This window comes from Thalassophryne amazonica, chromosome 13 (genome assembly GCF_902500255.1).
Source record: "Thalassophryne amazonica chromosome 13, fThaAma1.1, whole genome shotgun sequence".
NCBI lineage: Eukaryota > Metazoa > Chordata > Actinopteri > Batrachoidiformes > Batrachoididae > Thalassophryne > Thalassophryne amazonica.
The window spans coordinates 89,618,124-89,640,265 of NC_047115.1; the positions used below are offsets into that span (position 1 = coordinate 89,618,124).

The 22,142-nt window shown below is 42.7% G+C and overlaps 1 protein-coding gene across 1 annotated transcript in view; it reads left to right on the forward strand.

The window, feature by feature from the left end:
* The first annotated feature begins 4,921 nt into the window (after positions 1-4,921).
* plpp4 (phospholipid phosphatase 4) overlaps positions 4,922-22,142 on the forward strand; it is a 518,492-nt gene continuing 501,271 nt past the window's right edge. The window contains exon 1 of the mRNA XM_034185252.1: positions 4,922-5,140. Coding sequence (XP_034041143.1) covers positions 5,052-5,140 — 89 coding nt within the window. The 5' untranslated portion in view covers positions 4,922-5,051. The remainder of the gene's footprint in view (positions 5,141-22,142) is intronic.

The following is a 22,142-nucleotide window of genomic DNA, read 5'->3' on the forward strand; positions in this document are numbered from 1 at the left end:
ACAATGGGTTTTGGATCTTACCAGAGAGGACAGGAGCTCCATTCACATTTCGAGCTGAAGTGACGTGAATCTTACCTTTTTTGTGTGCCTGAAACAATGTGTGTTATCCAATTTTTACAATAATTTTCCAGCAGCTGGAAACTCTCTTTTTGTTGTTATGTATATTGACAAAATAATAATAATATAATAATAATAATAATAATAATAATAATAATAATAATAACTAGGACTGCAAGCAGTCATATACGGGCCCTCGTTCCGTGCGACCGCCTACCCAGGGCAGTGTGTTCTCTTGTGACCACATGTGGGCATGTGCATGCAGGGGCAACCACTCATCACACAGTTAAAATTTTAAACAAATCACACAATGCATCAAGGAGTTATGACATGTTGATTGTTCATCCACTAGGAGGCAGTCAGTGTACAAACAGAGGGGCTGGGTGTGTTCAGGAGCCAACTGTCATCATACATGTGAAGTTTTAAGTCAATCAGGCAAAGCATGAAGGAGTTATCATGACTTGATGTTCCATGGCAAATGGTCAAAATGGCGGCACCATAGCGGCCACACCCTTCAACATAGAGAAAAGCTTTCGATAACTTTTGGTCAGTATCATCTTTGGATGCTGTCAAAGAAATTTGAAGTGCATTGGACAAAATCCCTAGGAGGAGTTTGTTCAAATACAACATGTGGAAATCATTTCAAAATGAGAAGAAAATTCAAAATGGCCGACTTCCTGTTTGGAGTAGACTCATGGTGCAAAAGACTTTTTTGTACGACTATGCAAGTCACACGTGTACCAATTTTCATCTCCCTAATCCAAAAAACCTCTATGGGAAGGGGTTTTTGAAATATTCAAGGGGAGCTATTGAGGCACTTTGCCCCGCCCATGGGCGATGCCCCTATGAATTGTAGGAGGTTGGCATGCTTGACCTGTGTATCAATTTTCTTGATGATATGACAAAATTAAAGCCGTCAAAAGGAAGAACGTAATTTCATGGCGAAGGGGCGATATTCGGTACGCCACCACACAGAAGCCATTACTCGTAAGTTCACGGCGATCATCGCCTATGTTCACCAACTTGTTCTGCATGTTTTAGAAGTGGAAGGAAGTTGATGGTGTTAAGTATGTGACATCAGTACCTGTTTAAGTATAATGTTCGATGGCAAAGGGTCAAAATGGCGGCGCCATAGCGGCCACACCCTTCGACATACAGAAAAGCTTTCGATAACTTTTGTTCAGTATCGTCTCTGGGTGATCTGTAAGAAATTTGAAGTGCATTGGACAAAATCCCTAGGAGGAGTTCGTTCAAATACAACGTGGAAATCACGCCAAAATGACAAGAAAATTCAAAATGGCCGACTTCCTGTTTGGAGTAGACCCATGGTGCAAGAGACTTTTTTGTACGTCTATGCAAGTCACACGTGTACCAATTTTCATCTCCCTACTCCAAAAAAAAACCCCTATGGGGAGGGGTTTTTGAAAGTTTCAAGGGGGCGCTTTTGAGGCATTTTGCCCCGCCCATGGGCAACGCCCCTATGAATTGTAAGAGGTTGCCGTGCTCAACCTGTGTATCAATTTTCATGATGATGTGACAAAATTAAAGCCGTCAAAAGGAAGAACGTAATGTCATGGCGAATGGGCAATATTCGGCACGCCGCCACACGGACGCCGTTACTGGTAACTTCACGGTGTTCATTGCCTATGTTCACCAATTTGTTCTGCATGTTTTAGAAGTGGAATGAAGTTGATTGGGTTAAGTATGTGACATCAGGACCTTTTAAAGTCAAAATAGGACATTTCCCGCCACCACTGGGGGGCGCTATGGCGCAGGTGGGAACTTAAGATATGTAGACGTTCAGGGCGGAGCCCTCATCATGTCCAGCAAGTTTGAAGGATCTACGATGAAGTATGTGGGCGTGACAGCCGTTCGAAGTGAAATGGCATGCTCCGAAAAGCTCACCAAAGTTTGACGACCCCTAGCAGCCACGCCTTTAAATGGCCGACTTCCTGTCGATATTTCACCATGACAGTAAGAGACTTTGTTGTGCATCCTGGCATGGTAAATATGTGTACCGAATTTCGTGAGGCTACGACGAAAAAAGCCCAATGCGGAGGGGTTTTTTAAAATTTCTAGGGGGCGCTATTTCGAGATTTTTCTGCGACCATGTGCGACACCCCAAAATATCAAATTTTGGATCTGGCCAGACAACTTTGGAAAGTTTGGTGAGTTTTTGAGCATGCGAAGAGGCCGAAATTTCGATTTCAAGAGTGAGAATAATAATACTAATAACTAGGACTGCAAGCAGTCATATATGGGCCCTCGTTCCGCGCGACCGCCTACCCAGGGCAGTGTGTTCTCTTGTGACCAGATGTGGGCATGTGAGTACAGGGGCAACCACTCATCCCACAGTTCAAATTTCAAGCAAATCACACAATGCATGAAGGAGTTATGACATGTTGATGGTTCATCCACTAGGGGGCGCTCAGTGTAGAAACAGAGGGGCCAGGTGTGTTGAGGGGCCAACTGTCATCATACATGTGAAGTTTCAAGTCAATCAGGCAAAGCATGAAGGAGTTATCATGACTTGATGTTATATGGCGAAGGGTCAAAATGGCGGCACCACAGCGGCCACACCCTTCAACATAGAGAAAAGCTTTCGATAACTTTTGGTTAGTATCATCTGTGGATGCTGTTTAATAATTTGAAGTGCATTGGACAAAATCCCTAGGTGGAGTTCGTTCAAATACAACATGTGGAAATCACGCCAAAATGAGAAGAAAATTCAAAATGGCTGACTTCCTGTTTGGAGTAGACCCATGGTGCAAGAGACTTTTTTGTATGTCTATGCAAGTCACACATGTGTACCAATTTTCATCTCCCTACTCCAAAAAAACCCCTATGGGGAGGGGTTTTTGAAAGATTCAAGGGGGCGCTATTGAGGCATTTTGCCCCGCCCATGGGCGATGCCCCTATGAATTGTAAGAGGTTGTCGTGCTCGACCTGTGTATCAATTTTCATGATGATGTGACAAAATTAAAGCCGTCAAAAGAAAGAATGTAATTTCATGGTGAATGGGCAATATTCGGCACGCCGCCACACGGACGCCATTACTCGTAACTTCATGGCGTTCATCACCTATGTTCACCAATTTGTTCTGCATGTTTTAGAAGTGGAATGAAGTTGATTGGGTTAAGCATGTGACATCAGGACCTCTTAAAGTAAAAATAGGACATTTCCCGCCACCACCAGGGGGCGCTATGGCGCAGGTGGGAACTTAAGATATGTAGACGTTCAGGACGGAGCCCTCATCATGTCCAGCAAGTTTGAAGGATCTACGATGATGTATGTGGGCGTGACAGCCGTTCAAAGTGAAATGGCGTGCTCCGAAAAGCTCGCCAAAGTTTGACGACCCCTAGCAGCCACGCCTTTTGACTTAATTAGAATCTTTTGATAACTTTTGATCAACATTGTGTTGTGATGATTTTGACCAAATTTGAAGACAATCAGATGAAATCCCTAGGACGAGTTCGTTCAAATGTAAGTAGTGGAAATGGCCAACAATGGCAAAAATTTGCTCAAAATCAAAACTTAAAATCAAAATGGCCGACTTCCTGTCGATATTTCACCATGACAGTAAGAGACTTTTTCGTGCGTCCTGGCATGGTAAATATGTGTACCGAATTTCGTGAGGCTACAATGAAAAAAGCCCAATGAGGAGGGGTTTTTGAAAATTTCTAGGGGGCGCTATTTCGCGATTTTTCTGCGACCATGTGCGAGGCCCCCAAAATATCGAATTTCGGATCTGGCCGGATGACTTTGGAAAGTTTGGTGAGTTTTTGAGCATGGGAAGAGGCCGAAATTTCGATTTCAAGAGTGATAATAATAATAATAATAATAATAATAATAATAATAACTAATAATAATAACAATAATAATAATAAACAGCGCAATTACAATAGGGTCCTCGTAGGACGTTGTCTACTCGGGCCCTAATAATAATAATAATGATAATGATAATAGTAATAGTAATAATTACATTTAAAATGAGGCTTATTTTCATAATTAACTGGTTTATTTGATGGAGAAAAAGAATCACATTTAATTTCATTGGCATGGGAATGCCAGGAACATTTCAGTTTTGATTTTTACTGATCCACAGATGAAGACCTAAAATTAGGGAGAAAAAAATAAACTACATTATCAAATTTCTGTCAAACCTAAAACTTTTGCAGATGAGTTGATGCTCTGTATTTACACATTTAGCCTAATCTTTACAAACATCAAGCTGAATATTTAGCTAAATGTTGAGACAAATATGCACCTTAATAAAAGATCAAATTGTTCCTCCCTGAAAGACAGATGAATAAAGTGTCTAATGACAGACCTTTAGCATGTAAGTGACGTGTTTATTCAAATTTGAAATTCATGGATGTTTTGTATAAGAGTTATATTGTAGCCTACAGTCTTTTGATGTTAATTCCAATTGCAATTTCTAAAATATTAAAAATAATAAAAAATGTCTGTGCAAAAATTTTTTTTTGGGGGGGGGGGTCTTGCCCGGGAGTAATTCAGTGTAGAACCGCCACTGACCATAACACAGAGAGAGAGAGAGAGAGAGAGAGAGAGAGAGAGAGAGAGAGAGAGAGAGAGAGAGAGAGAGAGAGAGAGAGAGAGAGATGACTTTTCTCCTCCCTTCACCTGGAGGTGTTTGGGTTTTAGGAGCTCTCCGCTGCAGAGTTCTGAAGAAAACCGCTGGAAGTCCCTGAAACGGAGCCGGGAGGAGGAGAGAGGAGGAGGGCAGAGGAGGAGAAAGGAGGAAGGCAGAGGAGGAGAAAGGAGGAGGGCAGAGGAGGAGAAAGGAGGAGGGCAGAGGAGGAGAGAGGAGGAAGGCAGAGGAGGAGAAAGGAGGAGGAGGAGAGCACTTCAGGTGACGGAGCTGTGATGGAGGCGCTGAGGTTGGTGTGTGATTAGGATCCGGTCGGATCACGCGGAGCTTCCAGAACCGAACCTGTTACCTTCTTCTTGTTTTGGCGGATTATCTGTGAACCATGAACGTGTCGCCTCCGGACCGCAGGAAGACCGTGCGACAGCTGGCTCTGGAGATCGGCGTCCGAGTTCTGCTCTTCGGAGTTTTCGTGTGAGTAAAGGCGAGCTTCTTCCTCTGCTTTTATTCTGTTTTTTTTTTTCTTTCTTTCTCCTCGGTACACGTGCTGGTTGTAGATTCGGAGCCCTGCGGTGGCTGTCGGGCAGGTTTTGACTGTATTTCACGGGTTTGAGTGATTGACACAGTGACAAACTGCAACAGGTGCTTCGCCCTAAAACTCCACTTACACACCTTCAGATTCCACACACACGTCTTAAAACCTGTCTGTCCTCCAGCTCAGTGTGGTGATGAAAGTGAAAACAATTCCCTGCATCCAGCTCCATCTCCAGTCTTTTGTGTGGAATATCACAGAGACCGAGCTCGGGTTTTTTTTCCTCCGATATTTGCATAAATCTGAATTAATTGTTTGTCAGGCTGCTTGTCCTGTTTGCTCATTTTCTGCTTGGCTTGATGTGGAACCCGCACAGATCCTCTTATCTGACATGACTCACCTTGCTGCCTGCAGCTCTCCTGCCACCGGAGAGAAACCAGGTCCACTAATATGTGTCCTTGGGCTCAGTTTAAAAATGATCCAACCTGATGCTTCTCCTTCACTGAAAGAAGGCATCGTGTACGGGCCGACTCCAGAGTACCCTGATGTCAGGGGTTCACATCCCGCTCACAACATGACCTATCTGCTGTCAGGGTGGTCATGATCATAAAGTGACAAACTTAAGACCAATTCCCAGAAAAATACCCAACACTAAGTACCGCTTTCAATACCACTATATATATATATATATATGTATGTTTTTACGTCAGCCAAGCTTCAACCTTCGTGCGCATGCGTGAGTTTTTCCACGCCTGTTGGTGACGTCATTCGCCTGTGAGCACGCCTTGTGGGAGGAGTGGTCCAGCCCCCTCATCAGAATTCCTTTGTCTGAGAAGTTGCTGAGAGACTGGCGCTGTGCTTAATCAAAATTTTTTCCAAAACTGTGAGGCACATCCGAGTGGACACCATTCGACAAATTAAGCTGGTTTTCGGTGAAAATTTTAATGGCTGATGAGAGATTTTGGATTGTTTCTATCGCTGTAAGGACTTCCCACGGAGCGGGACGTCGCGCAGCGCTCCGAGGCAACGTCGTCATCGTGTTTCAAGCTGAAAACCTCCAAATTTAAGCCTCTGTTGACCCAGGACGTCGTGAGAGAACAGAGAACTTTCAGAAGAGGTCGGAATCAGCAGTTTATCCGGACATTCCACTGTTAAAGATTTTTTAATGAAAGATGTGCGGACGGATTGGCGCGTCGGCTCGCAGCCGGCGTGGTGCGCCCGCCACAGGAAAAACACCTCCGTGTTGATAACCATTTGTAAAATCCAGGCGGCTTTTGGTGGCTTTCAGTTGAGTGAGTATCTGAGAAATTGTTTAACAGCAGGGCATGTTCCAACTTGTCCTTAAGGCTTCCAACGGAGGTGTTTTTCCTGTGGCGGGCAGACCGCGCCGGCTGCGAGCCGACGCGCCAATCTGTCCGCACATCTTTCATTAAAAAAATCTCCTTTAACAGTGGAATGTCTGGATAAACTGCTGATTCTGACCTCTTCTGAAAGTTCTCTGTTCTCTCACGACGTCCTGGGTCAACAGAGGCTTAAATTTGGAGGTTTTCAGCTTGAAACAGGATGACGACGTCGCCTCGGAGCACTGCGCGACGTCCCGCTCCGTGGGAAGTCCTTACAGCGATAGAAACAATCCAAAATCTCTCATCAGCCATTAAAATTTTCACTGAAAACCAGCTTAATTTGTCGAATGGTGTCCACACGGATGTGCCTCACAGTTGTGGAAAAAATTTTGATGAAGCACAGCGCCAGTCTCTCAGCAACTTCTCAGACAAAGGAATTCCAATGAGGGGGCTGGACCACTCCTCACTCAAAGCCTGCTCACAGGCGAATGACGTCACCGACAGGCGTGAAAAAACTCTTGCATGCCCACGAGGGTTCAAGCTTGGCTGATGTAATCACACGTGATTCAAATCTATATGGTTTTTTAAAAAAAATAATAAGGTCGGATACTTATATATATATATATATATATATATGTATATATATATATATATATATATATATATATGTGTGTGTGTGTGTATGTATATATATATATGTGTGTGTGTGTGTGTATGTATATATATATATATATATGTATATATATATTTATTTATTTATTCTTCTCTACAAGAGTCAAGACAGAAGTCAGACTACCAGAACAAGAATTTTAGCTGAGGAAGCTTCTGTGATTTGAAGCGAAACGTCCTCACATCAAGCAACCCAGTCCAGTCGAAGATTCAAGCTTCTCTACTTCTTTGATATCTTGGCTGTGTGCTTAGGGTCACTGCAGTATTGTATCACTTCCTGTTCCGGAGCACAGCGGTGTTTTTCTGTATCTGTTAGCTGTTTAATCTGCGCAGTTAGATTGATCTAGTTATCTAGATTACGATTTGTTTCCCAGTGTAATCTTTACGTGCCTTAACTAAAGCACTCCTTCTGCTGAATCACCTCTAAATTATTCACTTTGCGTGTTTTTAGGAATCCGCTAGGTTAGCGTAGCTACTAGCTCTTAGCCGGTTTAGCATGGCGGCTTCTCCTGTCTCTCCCACACTTTTCTGCTCTGGGTGTGAAATGTTTAGTTATTCCTCGGCCTCCTTTAGCAGTAATGGTACTTGTAATAAGTGTAGCTTATTCGTAGCTTTGGAGGCCAGGCTGGGCGAATTGGAGACTCGGCTCCGCACCATGGAAAATTCTACAGCTAGCCAGGCCCCTGTAGTCGGTGCGGACCAAGGTAGCTTAGCCGCCGTTAGTTCCCCCCTGGCAGAACCCAAGCAGGCTGACTGGGTGACTGTGAGGAGGAAGCGTAATTCTAAACAGAAGCCCCGTGTACACCGCCAACCCGTTCACATCTCTAACCGTTTTTCCCCACTCGACGACACACCCGCCGAGGATCAAACTCTGGTTATTGGCGACTCTATTTTGAGAAATGTGAAGTTAGCGACACCAGCAACCATAGTCAATTGTCTTCCGGGGGCCAGAGCAGGCGACATTGAAGGAAATTTGAAACTGCTGGCTAAGGCTAAGCGTAAATTTGGTAAGATTGTAATTCACGTCGGCAGTAATGACACCCGGTTACGCCAATCGGAGGTCACTAAAATTAACATTAAATCGGTGTGTAACTTTGCAAAAACAATGTCGGACTCTGTAGTTTTCTCTGGGCCCCTCCCCAATCGGACCGGGAGTGACATGTTTAGCCGCATGTTCTCCTTGAATTGCTGGCTGTCTGAGTGGTGTCCAAAAAATGAGGTGGGCTTCATAGATAATTGGCAAAGCTTCTGGGGAAAACCTGGTCTTGTTAGGAGAGACGGCATCCATCCCACTTTGGATGGAGCAGCTCTCATTTCTAGAAATCTGGCCAATTTTCTTAAATCCTCCAAACCGTGACTATCCAGGGTTGGGACCAGGAAGCAGAGTTGTAGTCTTACACACCTCTCTGCAGCTTCTCTCCCCCTGCCATCCCCTCATTACCCCATCCCCGTAGAGACGGTGCCTGCTCCCAGACCACCAACAACCAGCAAAAATCTATTTAAGCATAAAAATTCAAAAAGAAAAAATAATATAGCACCTTCAACTGCACCACAGACTAAAACAGTTAAATGTGGTCTATTAAACATTAGGTCTCTCTCTTCTAAGTCCCTGTTGGTAAATGATATAATAATTGATCAACATATTGATTTATTCTGCCTAACAGAAACCTGGTTACAGCAGGATGAATATGTTAGTTTAAATGAGTCAACACCCCCGAGTCACACTAACTGTCAGAATGCTCGTAGCACGGGCCGAGGAGGAGGATTAGCAGCAATCTTCCATTCCAGCTTATTAATTAATCAAAAACCTAGACAGAGCTTTAATTCATTTGAAGCTTGTCTCTTAGTCTTGTCCATCCAAATTGGAAGTCCCAAAAACCAGTTTTATTTGTTATATCTATCGTCCACCTGGTCGTTACTGTGAGTTTCTCTGTGAATTTTCAGACCTTTTGTCTGACTTAGTGCTTAGCTCAGATAAGATAATTATAGTGGGCGATTTTAACATCCACACAGATGCTGAGAATGACAGCCTCAACACTGCATTTAATCTATTATTAGACTCTATTGGCTTTGCTCAAAAGTAAATGAGTCCACCCACCACTTTAATCATATCTTAGATCTTGTTCTGACTTATGGTATGGAAATAGAAGACTTAACAGTATTCCCTGAAAACTCCCTTCTGTCTGATCATTTCTTAATAACATTTACATTTACTCTGATGGACTACCCAGCAGTGGGGAATAAATTTCATTACACTAGAAGTCTTTCAGAAAGCGCTGTAACTAGGTTTAAGGATATGATTCCTTCTTTATGTTCTCTAATGCCATATACCAACACAGTGCAGAGTAGCTACCTAAACTCTGTAAGGGAGATAGAGTATCTCGTCAATAGTTTTACATCCTCATTGAAGACAACTTTGGATGCTGTAGCTCCTCTGAAAAAGAGAGCTTTAAATCAGAAGTGCCTGACTCCGTGGTGTAACTCACAAACTCGCAGCTTAAAGCAGATAACCCGTAAGTTGGAGAGGAAATGGCGTCTCACTAATTTAGAAGATCTTCACTTAGCCTGGAAAAAGAGTCTGTTGCTCTATAAAAAAGCCCTCCGTAAAGCTAGGACATCTTTCTACTCATCACTAATTGAAGAAAATAAGAACAACCCCAGGTTTCTTTTCAGCACTGTAGCCAGGCTGACAAAGAGTCAGAGCTCTATTGAGCTGAGTATTCCATTAACTTTAACTAGTAATGACTTCATGACTTTCTTTGCTAACAAAATTTTAACTATTAGAGAAAAAAATTACTCATAACCATCCCAAAGACGTATCGTTATCTTTGGCTGCTTTCAGTGATGCCGGTATTTGGTTAGACTCTTTCTCTCCGATTGTTCTGTCTGAGTTATTTTCATTAGTTACTTCATCCAAACCATCAACATGTTTATTAGACCCCATTCCTACCAGGCTGCTCAAGGAAGCCCTACCATTATTTAATGCTTCGATCTTAAATATGATCAATCTATCTTTGTTAGTTGGCTATGTACCACAGGCTTTTAAGGTGGCAGTAATTAACCATTACTTAAAAAGCCATCACTTGACCCAGCTATCTTAGCTAATTATAGGCCAATCTCCAACCTTCCTTTTCTCTCAAAAATTCTTGAAAGGGTAGTTGTAAAACAGCTAACTGATCATCTGCAGAGGAATGGTCTATTTGAAGAGTTTCAGTCAGGTTTTAGAATTCATCATAGTACAGAAACAGCATTAGTGAAGGTTACAAATGATCTTCTTATGGCCTCGGACAGTGGACTCGTCTCTGTGCTTGTTCTGTTGGACCTCAGTGCTGCTTTTGATACTGTTGACCATAAAATTTTATTACAGAGATTAGAGCATGCCATAGGTATTAAAGGCACTGCGCTGCGGTGGTTTGAATCATATTTGTCTAATAGATTACAATTTGTTCATGTAAATGGGGAATCTTCTTCACAGACTAAAGTTAATTATGGAGTTCCACAAGGTTCTGTGCTAGGACCAATTTTATTCACTTTATACATGCTTCCCTTAGGCAGTATTATTAGACGGTATTGCTTAAATTTTCATTGTTACGCAGATGATACCCAGCTTTATCTATCCATGAAGCCAGACGACACACACCAATTAGCTAAACTGCAGGATTGTCTTACAGACATAAAGACATGGATGACCTCTAAATTCCTGCTTTTAAACTTGGCCCCACAAATCTTAGAAACATGGTGTCTAACCAGATCCTTACTCTGGATGGCATTACCCTGACCTCTAGTAATACTGTGAGAAATCTTGGAGTCATTTTTGATCAGGATATGTCATTCAAAGCGCATATTAAACAAATATGTAGGACTGCTTTTTTGCATTTACGCAATATCTCTAAAATCAGAAAGGTCTTGTCTCAGAGTGATGCTGAAAAACTAATTCATGCATTTATTTCCTCTAGGCTGGACTATTGTAATTCATTATTATCAGGTTGTCCTAAAAGTTCCCTAAAAAGCCTTCAGTTAATTCAAAATGCTGCAGCTAGAGTACTGACGGGGACTAGAAGGAGAGAGCATATCTCACCCATATTGGCCTCTCTTCATTGGCTTCCTGTTAATTCTAGAATAGAATTTAAAATTCTTCTTCTTACTTATAAGGTTTTGAATAATCAGGTCCCATCTTATCTTAGGGACCTTGTAGTACCATATCACCCCAATAGAGCGCTTCGCTCTCAGACTGCAGGCTTACTTGTAGTTCCTAGGGTTTGTAAGAGTAGAATGGGAGGCAGAGCCTTCAGCTTTCAGGCTCCTCTCCTGTGGAACCAGCTCCCAATTCAGATCAGGGAGACAGACACCCTCTCTACTTTTAAGATTAGGCTTAAAACTTTCCTTTTTGCTAAAGCTTATAGTTAGGGCTGGATCAGGTGACCCTGAACCATCCCTTAGTTATGCTGCTATAGACGTAAACTGCTGGGGGGTTCCCATGATGCACTGTTTCTTTCTCTTTTTGCTCTGTATGCACCACTCTGCATTTAATCATTAGTGATCGATCTCTGCTCCCCTCCACAGCATGTCTTTTTCCTGGTTCTCTCCCTCAGCCCCAACCAGTCCCAGCAGAAGACTGCCCCTCCCTGAGCCTGGTTCTGCTGGAGGTTTCTTCCTGTTAAAGGGAGTTTTTCCTTCCCACTGTAGCCAAGTGCTTGCTCACAGGGGGTCGTTTTGACCGTTGGGGTTTTACATAATTATTGTATGGCCTTGCCTTACAATATAAAGCGCCTTGGGGCAACTGTTTGTTGTGATTTGGCGCTATATAAAAAAATTGATTGATTGATTGATTGATTGATATATATATATGTATATGTACATACAATTTCTCATATACTCACTCCACTGAAAGCCATCAAAAGCCAACTGGATTTTAACAAATGGTTATCAACACGGAGGTGTTTTTCCTGTGCCGCCGCGCCGCGTCGGCTGCGTCCCGAAACCAAGTGCACTGGTTCAAACCTCACCCCTGCCACATTTCTGCATGTAATATGGAGTTGCGTCAGTAAGGGCAGCCGGTGTAAAATTTGTGCCAAATCAATATGCAGATCCATCTCGGATTTGCTGTTGTGACCACCAGTGAAAACAAGGGAGCAGCCAAAGAGACTTACTGTATTCCAGGGGAAGTGATGGTCAAGTGGTTAAGTGCTGGGCTTGAGACCAGAGGATCCTTGGTTCAAATTCCAGCCTGACTGGAAAATCACTGAGGGCCCTTGGGCAAGGTCCTTAATCCCCTAGTTGCTCCCGGTGTGTAGTGAGCACCTTGTATGGCAGCACCCTGACATTGGGGTGAATGTGAGGCATTATTGTACAGTGCTTTGAGTGTCTGATGCAGATGGAAAAGCGCTATATAAATGCAGTCCATTTACCATGTAATTACATTTCATTGAAATGAAATGTAATGCAAGAGTTTGCCTCCGTAAGTCATTTGATAGTTAAACTGGCTTGGGGATGGTGCTGAATGTTACACCACTTGAAAGATGGGAATTTAATGAAATATCGGTTTTTGCATATTTTTGCCTTAAACTTTGATGACAAAGTCACCATTTGGTTTTCGGTTGACAAATTTTGTGCCCACACATGCACGTGCGCACAAACACACCCAAGCCGCACGCACACACAAAACAAATCCACTGTGCTGTCTGGAGGCTGTTTGCAGGAAGAAAGAATGAAAAGCTGGACTAATTTCTGATGTGATTTTTTTTTTTTTGCTTCACTGAGGATGTACACAGTCTTTTTTTGGTAGTACACGCATGCACAAGTGCTGACCCAGATGCGTGTGTGCGTGCGTGCAGGGGACAACGACACTGAGCTAACTGATGCTTCTAATTCTTTTAACGCACGCGCACACACACACACACACACACACACACACACACACACACACACACACACACACACACACACACACACACACACACACACACACAAAAGCCAAAAGCTGTCTGGATGCATGAAGAGCTGTTCAGATGAAAAGCTGACGTGATTTTTGGCTGGACTGAGGAATTACACAAAGTCTTTTATTTTTTATGGAAGTCTGAAGCCAGTGCACAGCATCACTGGACTACACATCGCAATTTGGACTTTAGCAGCAGTGGAACACCAAAATGTAAGTCCCTTTTCTGTTGTTTATAAATTAAAAGTTGTGGTGTCACAGTACATGTATTTTACACTGCTGTCCTGATTTCTGGCCACTCTATTTTTTGGAGTATCAGCTGCCTCCTTCTGTTTTCCTCTTCCTCAACTTTGCATGATTTTCTTGCACTTTCAGTCACTTTAGCAGGTGTACCACATTTTGCTCTCCTCTCCTTCATGTCTACGCCTTTGTGAGATTGGTTTAAATTTTCTTCCCAGCATCCTTGCGCAGATTGAAGGAAGCCCACACGTGATCTATGACATCATTACCAAATGTACGTCATGGCATGTGGTCGATTGAGTTTTGACCCAGGTAGCTTGATTATACGAGGGCTGTCCGTAAAGTATAGTTCCTTTTTATTTTTTCAAAAACTATATCGATTTCATTCATATGTTTTTACGTCAGACATGCTTGCACCCTCGTGCGCATGCGTGAGTTTTTCCACGCCTGTCGGTGATGTCATTCGCCTGTGAGCACTCCTTGTGGGAGGAGTCGTCCAGCCCCTCGTCGGAATTCCTTTGTCTGAGAAGTTGCTGAGAGACTGGTGCTTTGTTTGATCAAAATTTTTTCTAAACCTGTGAGACACATCGAAGTGGACATGGTTTGAAAAATTAAGCTGGTTTTCAGTGAAAATTTTAACAGCTGATGAGAGATTTTGAGGTGATTCTGTCGCTTTAAGGACTTTTCACGGTGCGAGACGTCGCGCTGCGCTCTCAGGCAGCGTCATCAGCCTGTTTCAAGCTTAAAACCTCCACATTTCAGGCTCTATTGATCCAGGACGTCGTGAGAGAACAGAGAAGTTTCAGAAGAAGTCGGTTTCAGCATTTTATCCGGATATTCCACTGTTAAAGGAGATTTTTTTAATGAAAGACGTGCGGACGGGTCCGCGCGTCGGGACCAGTGTTGCCACAGTTACTTTGAAAAAGTAACTTAGTTACTTTACTGATTACTCAATTGTAAAAGTAACTAAGTTAGATTACTAGTTACTTTTTTAGTTACTTTTCCCAGCTGCCGACAACAACCCTCTGCCACCTCAACATGACAATGATACCTGTTTTGCCAAAACTCACTTTATAGTCACCCTTTCTTGACTTCAATGAAAATAAATACTTGTTTTATAAAAAGTAAAATAAAGACGTCTTTCTTGACCTCATATTTAACTGTTGACAGCACTGTAACAGTAAAACTTGAGAGCCTACATTGTTTATAAAGGTAACTATTAAATTCTAACATTTTTCTAACATTTAAATTCTCTCTAAACATTTTACTTGTCGAAATTATTATTATTTTAAGCAATTTTAGTTGTAGTAAAAAACGGCTTCAAAATTGCACCTTTAATCTAGGGGTGTTGTGGGGGAGGGGGCACATCCCTGCCCCACGCCCCCATTCCATCTACATTCGCCCCTGCTTTGGCGTTTGAGCACAAAGAATGGATAACATTTATTTATGCAGAAAACATGACCAGATTTACAGGTAAGAAAGTTTTATTGCGTTTTCACATCATGTGATCCTCAGAAAGAGAGTTTAGGTGCATTTGAGTGGAAAATAGTGTTAGTTGTTGACGTCACGGAGGATCAGCTGTTTTTAACGACCAGATACAGAGCGGCTCAGCTCAGAATTCTAAATAAAGGAGGAAAAAAAGTATAAAAATGTCTTTGTAAAGTTCAGTGCAGGTGTGCTGATCACCGCGCTTTAAGAGGTGAGGACGAGTCGAGCAGCTGCAAAAAACCGCGGATTAAAAGCTCACAGCTCACTTAAAGTGGGCAGTTCAGTCGAACCCGACCTCCTGCCCACAGACCAAGTTTAATGCTGTTATCGACCCACAATGAAAAATAATAGTAACGCACAGTGACATGGAGAAGTAACTTTAATCTGATTACTGATTTGGAAAGATTAACGCGTTAGATTACTCGGTACTAAAAAAAGTGGTCAGATTAGAGTAACACGTTACTAAGTAACGCGTTACCGGCATCACTGGTCGGGACGCAGCCGACGCGGCGCGGCGGCACAGGAAAAACACCTCCGTGTTGATAACCATTTGTTAAAATCCAGTTGGCTTTTGATGGCTTTCAGTGGAGTGAGTATATGAGAAATTGTTTATCAGCTGGAGATGTTCCAACGTGTCCTCAAGGCTTCCAACAGAGGTGTTTTTCCTGTGGCGGAGCGTCGCGGCGGCTGCGAGCCGACGCTGCAATCCGCCCGCACGTCTTTCATTAAAAAAATCTCCTTTAACAGTGGAATATCCGGATAAAATGCTGAAACCGACTTCTTCTGAAACTTCTCTGTTCTCTCACGACGTCCTGGATCAATAGAGCCTGAAATGTGGAGGTTTTAAGCTTGAAACAGGCTGATGACGCCGCCTGAGAGCGCTGCGCGACGTCTCGCACCATGAAAAGTCCTTAAAGCGACAGTATCACCTCAAAATCTCTCATCAGCTGTTAAAATTTTCACTGAAGACCAGCTTAATTTTTCGAACCATGTCCACTTCGATGTGTCTCACAGGTTTAGAAAAAATTTTGATCAAACAAAGCGCCAGTCTCTCAGCAACTTCTCAGACAAAGGAATTCCGACGAGGGGCTGGACGACTCCTCCCACAAGGAGTGCTCACAGGCGAATGACGTCACCGACAGGCGTGGAAAAACTCACGCATGCGCACGAGGGTTCAAGCATGTCTGACGTAAAAACATATGAATGAAATCCATATAGTTTTTGAAAAAAATAAAAAGGACCTATACTTTACGGACAGACCTCGTATGTGTGTTCTGGGAAGGGTGTAGCTGGAACTGCTTTCAGCCTTAGGTTCAGGTGAAATATTCATCTGAACTGAATCTTGTCTTGCAGGTCATAGTGAAATGTTGGAGAATGTCATGCATTAGCATGAAAGCGTGACAACATTTTGAGTCTCACCAAATGCGTTAGACTTGACAGGACCGTTTTAAAGCGTGAGTCTCACTCTGAATGAGTGAGACTTGAGAGCTACAACCTCTCCTCACTAAACATGGCGCCTAAGTTGCTGGACTTCACAACTCAATCCCAAATCCCAGTCTGAGCCAGAACACATCCCTGATGAACACCAGAATTCCCTGGGAGACTCTGCCCTCAGTGTTTCCTTGCTCTGTTAAAATTGCACCACTGTGTTTAGAATCTCATTTTATTGCTTTTCCCCATCTGTACTGCTCAATGTTAAATTTGAATCACTATAATAAAATGTATTTTTCATTTTTCTGCACATCATTTTCCATAATTGTGAGCATGTACTGAGGGCCACTGAGAAATAATTGAATAATCTTTTCATTTAGGCTCCACAGCAAAAGGAAGGCAGGAGAGAGTCACGTTTAATCAGAACAGATTCCACAGTGGCTGCAAGATCCATCTCGCTCTGATTCTACATAATGACTGGAACACAGTTAGTCCTGTCGCGATAATCACTATGTCGAGTTATCATTCGATATATAAAGATGAACGCAATAATTTTTCTGGTCTCCAAATATTGGTTTTTACATGTGTGTCTTTTTACATGTCACCAACATTTCAGTGAGTCGCCCATCTCTGTGTGACACTCAGGGTGGACAGTCGGCAGCATCATCGATCGAGCCAGTTGAAGTGAAGTGACTGCATTATTCATCACGAAAGTTTGGAAGAATAAATGAAGTGGTTAAGTTACCTTGTTGCAAATGTGAACCTAAAAGTAAAAGTATACCAAATCACGTGTGTTGAATCACTGCCACTGTGTGAGATCAGACCACCACAGGCAAGTTTAGGCAAACAATGCCACCAACTAATTACAAAAGTTGACGTTTTATATAAATTAGTGGACTATGTGGTCGGTAATAGCAATGCTGTATATTTAAATCTGTACAGATTGAGGGTTTGTGAGAGGCAGTCATTTGTGCAAATTCAAACAAAGTTAAAACTGACAAAATATTGAAGGTGGTCTGGTGTGACAGGTAAAAAAAAAAAGGTGCTGCACAGTAAATTAATCCAACGCGAATGACAAGTGATATAATCCAATTCTAAAACATTTAATGAAGAAAGTTTACATTTACACTTTGCCTCATGAGATTACAGCTCCTGTATGCAAGATCTGGACATGGGAGTGAACACTACAGCTATTGATTATTTTAAACATCATTTATGACCTATGGCAGGGGTGGCCAAGTTCGGTCCTCGAGAGCCACCTTCCTGATACTCTTAGTTGTCTCCCTGCTCCAACACACCTGAATCCAATGAAAGGCTCATTAAAAGTCTGCTAACGAGTCTTTCATTGGATTCAGGTGTGGTGGAGCAGGGAGACAACTAAGAGTGTCAGGAAGGTGGCTCTCGAGGACCGAACTTGGCCACCCCTGACCTATGGCATGACATAACCAAAGGAATTTCAATCATATTTGGTTTGAGAAATTGTTTTAAGTTGTGGCTCTTACAATAGATAAAATATCAGTTACAAATCTTGAATTATTTATAATTTTCGACGTTGCATTTGCCCATTGATGTATGATAAGGGCCTTTCATAAGGAGAAAATGGCCCATTACTTCAGGTAGTGGGGAGCCATTAGTCCATACCACCCCATAACCACCCCACACCACATACCATAACCATACCCATACCATAACCATAAGCATACCCACCCCATACCCATACCATAACCACCCCATACCACCCCAGAACCCCCAAAACGTGAATCAGCTGCAAATCGTGAATTAGCCACAAACTATTAATGAAAATTTATTCAACTGTGAATATCTGTGAACCATTAATAATTTAATTGCAAACTGTGAAAAAAATATCCCACAAAACGTGAACGCAGGTCTCGCAAAATGTAAGTTGCAAAACGTGAATTTCTTTCATAGCATTATATATATTTTTTCAGTTTAAGTAGTTTACAGATTTCAGTTTACAGATCAATTTCTTCAGGAAAACCTGATTGTAAACCCTATCTCCGCAAAAATATTTATATATTTTTTGGGGTGAGGTGAAGGGGGTCACTACGGCGCGGGAGGCAAGCCCTGAGCGGGCTCCTGCTTCTGGTGTCAGCTGCCTCACCCCGCTGGGCGTGACCCACCGGTACAGTGACAGGTGGGGAGTTTGCCTGGGGTGGTACGTTGTGTGTTGGGGGGGGTTTGGCTGGACAAGGTTGGGTTGTTTTGTGTTTATTTTCCTTCCCAGGTGATTTGGGGCTGTTCTCTGAGGAAAATGTGCTCCAGAAGAGTCTCTCTCCTCTGTTACGATGATTGGCTGCACCTGTTGCATTCTCGTGCGGCTCTCTATTAGGACAATCCACGACACCTGTGATGTTCACGTGCAGATCTGAGGACTTACAGCTGGTACCAATGTAGTGATGAAGAACTACATTTAAACCAGCAGTGAGTTGGATAAGATTGCCGGAGAATACGACCTTGTGACGACCGTGTGGGGACGCTGAGGGCCGTTTCAGAGTCTGACATCGCGCCTGTGAAGGAGGACGAGGGTGAGAGGCAAACGTTGTCAGCACACGACAGAGGTGAATATTCTGAAAAGTTTATCCGTGAATGTAAATTGGCGTTTATACGCAGCTATAAGTAATTATTGTGAAAATTGTTTGGCGTGCTGCTCATGGCAGTGGCGTGCGGATTAATGATCCTCCACTAGCTGTGAGCAGCAGCCTCTTTGAACTAAGTTTGAAACCAGACCTAATCGTGTAGCTGATAAGTTTGCCTCTAAACAATATTTTGTAGTAATAAGTGTTGAATAATCTCATCTCTGTTCCTCCTTCGCAGAGTACAGTCTGGGAAAGTCACCTGGGGGGGGTGTTGGCGGAACTCCGACTATTGCGATGCTGAGAGAGCGCGCCGCCTTTTCACCTCACCAGAACTTAAATTATTTAGTATTTCATGTATAGCACAAAGGGAGAAAAATAAATGTTTTCTTTTTGGAACTGCTTATGATTATTTCATGCTGGGTTCAGTCAGATACTGGACCGCTCCTCAATCCGTGTCTTATCCATAACAGTACACCTGTCAAAAAATGTTAGGGAGGACAGAAACCTCCCGTAGAGCAGAAGAGCAAAAACTTGTTTGATCTTGAGTTTCAGTATAAATACAGACCATGAAAGCAGGGCCTCACGATCCTTCTGACTTTTTGGGTTTTAAGCAGGAGGTGTCAGTAAAATTATCACAGGGATAACTGGATTGTGGCGGCCAATCGTTTTGACCCTTCCAATCTTCAGGATGCAGAGTTTACCAAGCGTTGGATTGTTCATCCATCCTGCACGTGTGTGAGTCGAGGGGTGGCACGAATCCCCCTGGTGGAATGAAAGTGAAGTGCACAGTCATAATCCCACAGATGGTAGCTTCGCACCTTTGGCTCCTCAGCCAAACACATACACCAAATCGTGAAGAAATTCATGTTTTATGACTTAAATTTTGCGAGAGCTGCGTTCACGTTTCGGGACATTTTTTCAGTATTCACGTTTTGCATATCATGGTTTGTGGATAATTCAAGATTTGCAGCTAGTTCACGTTTTGGGGGTGGACAACCCTTTTGAAATATTAATCACTGATTTAGGATTTTTTTTATTTACTTATTTTTTTCACATTTCAACTCCAGTGTTGAATATTCTTGATAATTAAAACTTCATTGTTCTTTGAAAGGATTATCATCAGTGGCATAAACATGGGCCTAAAATGATTTGGATGATATTGTGATATTGTTTATTGTAATATTTTCAGAAGCAATATGTCATCCGGCAAAAGTTGTCGAGACAGAGCCTCATCATAATACCATATATTTTCTGTTCTTCATGCAGGAAAACACGTCTTTGTATCCTCTGAAGACTCATAAAGATGAATCCTAAAAGCCGTGAATTCTCTGCGTTATTCACATGTGCATCTTGTCAAAGATGACTCAGATTTAAGGGAATATAACTTCTATGACTTCATGACCAAGCTGCCTGAATATTCCGTGCCTCAGGGGGTGAGGTGACCTCAGTGAGGGGCGGGGGGAGGTCATGTAAGTGACATTAGGTGGACAGCAGTCAGACAACGGTGTGCACACCAGGAGCTCCACACGTCTACAGGGAAAAGCAAACCAACAACACAAATTTATTCAAGTGGGAAAACAACAACTGAAAAACTGAAAGAAGGAAGAAAAAAAAACATTTAGACCCACTATGATAAGATAATGAGTTTAAGGCTCTTTCACTCTTCTTGTAATTTGGTGCAAAACAACCAGAGCTTACACAAAATACCCAGAAGTCATTTCTTCCCTTGGCAGTTGTTGGGCAGAACTCGTGTCTGGAGTCAGCCAGCATGAGCACAGTTACTGTGCCGTCTTCATCTACGCATGGAAGATAAGCGGATGAATAAGCACATAATTCCATGTAAATATCTAAATTATCTCAGGGGAGAAGAAGAGGAGGGAAAGCCCAGGGGACAAATGCTGAAGCAGAGGAGGGAAATGAAACTTAGGACATGAAGCCAGTAGGATGTCAATTATTATGGAGGTTAGTGATTAAGACACGGAGCACAGCAGCACCAGACGGAGATCAATCAATCAATCAATCAATTTTTTTATATAGCGCCAAATCACAACAAACAGTTGCCCCAAGGCGCTTTATATTGTAAGGCAAGGCCATACAATAATTATGTAAAACCCCAACGGTCAAAACGACCCCCTGTGAGCAAGCACTTGGCTACAGTGGGAAGGAAAAACTCCCTTTTAACAGGAAGAAACCTCCAGCAGAACCAGGCTCAGGGAGGGGCAGTCTTCTGCTGGGACTGGTTGGGGCTGAGGGAGAGAACCAGGAAAAACACATGCTGTGGAGGGGAGCAGAGATCAATCACTAATGATTAAATGCAGAGTGGTGCATACAGAGCAAAAAGAGAAAGAAACAGTGCATCATGGGAACCCCCCAGCAGTCTACGTCTATAGCAGCATAACTAAGGGATGGTTCAGGGTCACCTGATCCAGCCCTAACTATAAGCTTTAGCAAAAAGGAAAGTTTTAAGCCTAATCTTAAAAGTAGAGAGGGTGTCTGTCTCCCTGATCTGAATTGGGAGCTGGTTCCACAGGAGAGGAGCCTGAAAGCTGAAGGCTCTGCCTCCCATTCTACTCTTACAAACCCTAGGAACTACAAGTAAGCCTGCAGTCTGAGAGCGAAGCGCTCTATTGGGGTGATATGGTACTACGAGGTCCCTAAGATAAGATGGGACCTGATTATTCAAAACCTTATAAGTAAGAAGAAGAATTTTAAATTCTATTCTAGAATTAACAGGAAGCCAATGAAGAGAGGCCAATATGGGTGAGATATGCTCTCTCCTTCTAGTCCCCGTCAGTACTCTAGCTGCAGCATTTTGAATTAACTGAAGGCTTTTTAGGGAACTTTTAGGACAACCTGATAATAATGAATTACAATAGTCCAGCCTAGAGGAAATAAATGCATGAATTAGTTTTTCAGCATCACTCCGAGACAAGACCTTTCTGATTTTAGAGATATTGCGTAAATGCAAAAAAGCAGTCCTACATATTTGTTTAATATGCGCTTTGAATGACATATCCTGATCAAAAATGACTCCAAGATTTCTCACAGTATTACTAGAGGTCAGGGTAATGCCATCCAGAGTAAGGATCTGGTTAGACACCATGTTTCTAAGATTTGTGGGGCCAAGTACAATAACTTCAGTTTTATCTGAGTTTAAAAGCAGGAAATTAGAGGTCATCCATGTCTTTATGTCTGTAAAACAATCCTGCAGTTTAGCTAATTGGTGTGTGTCCTCTGGCTT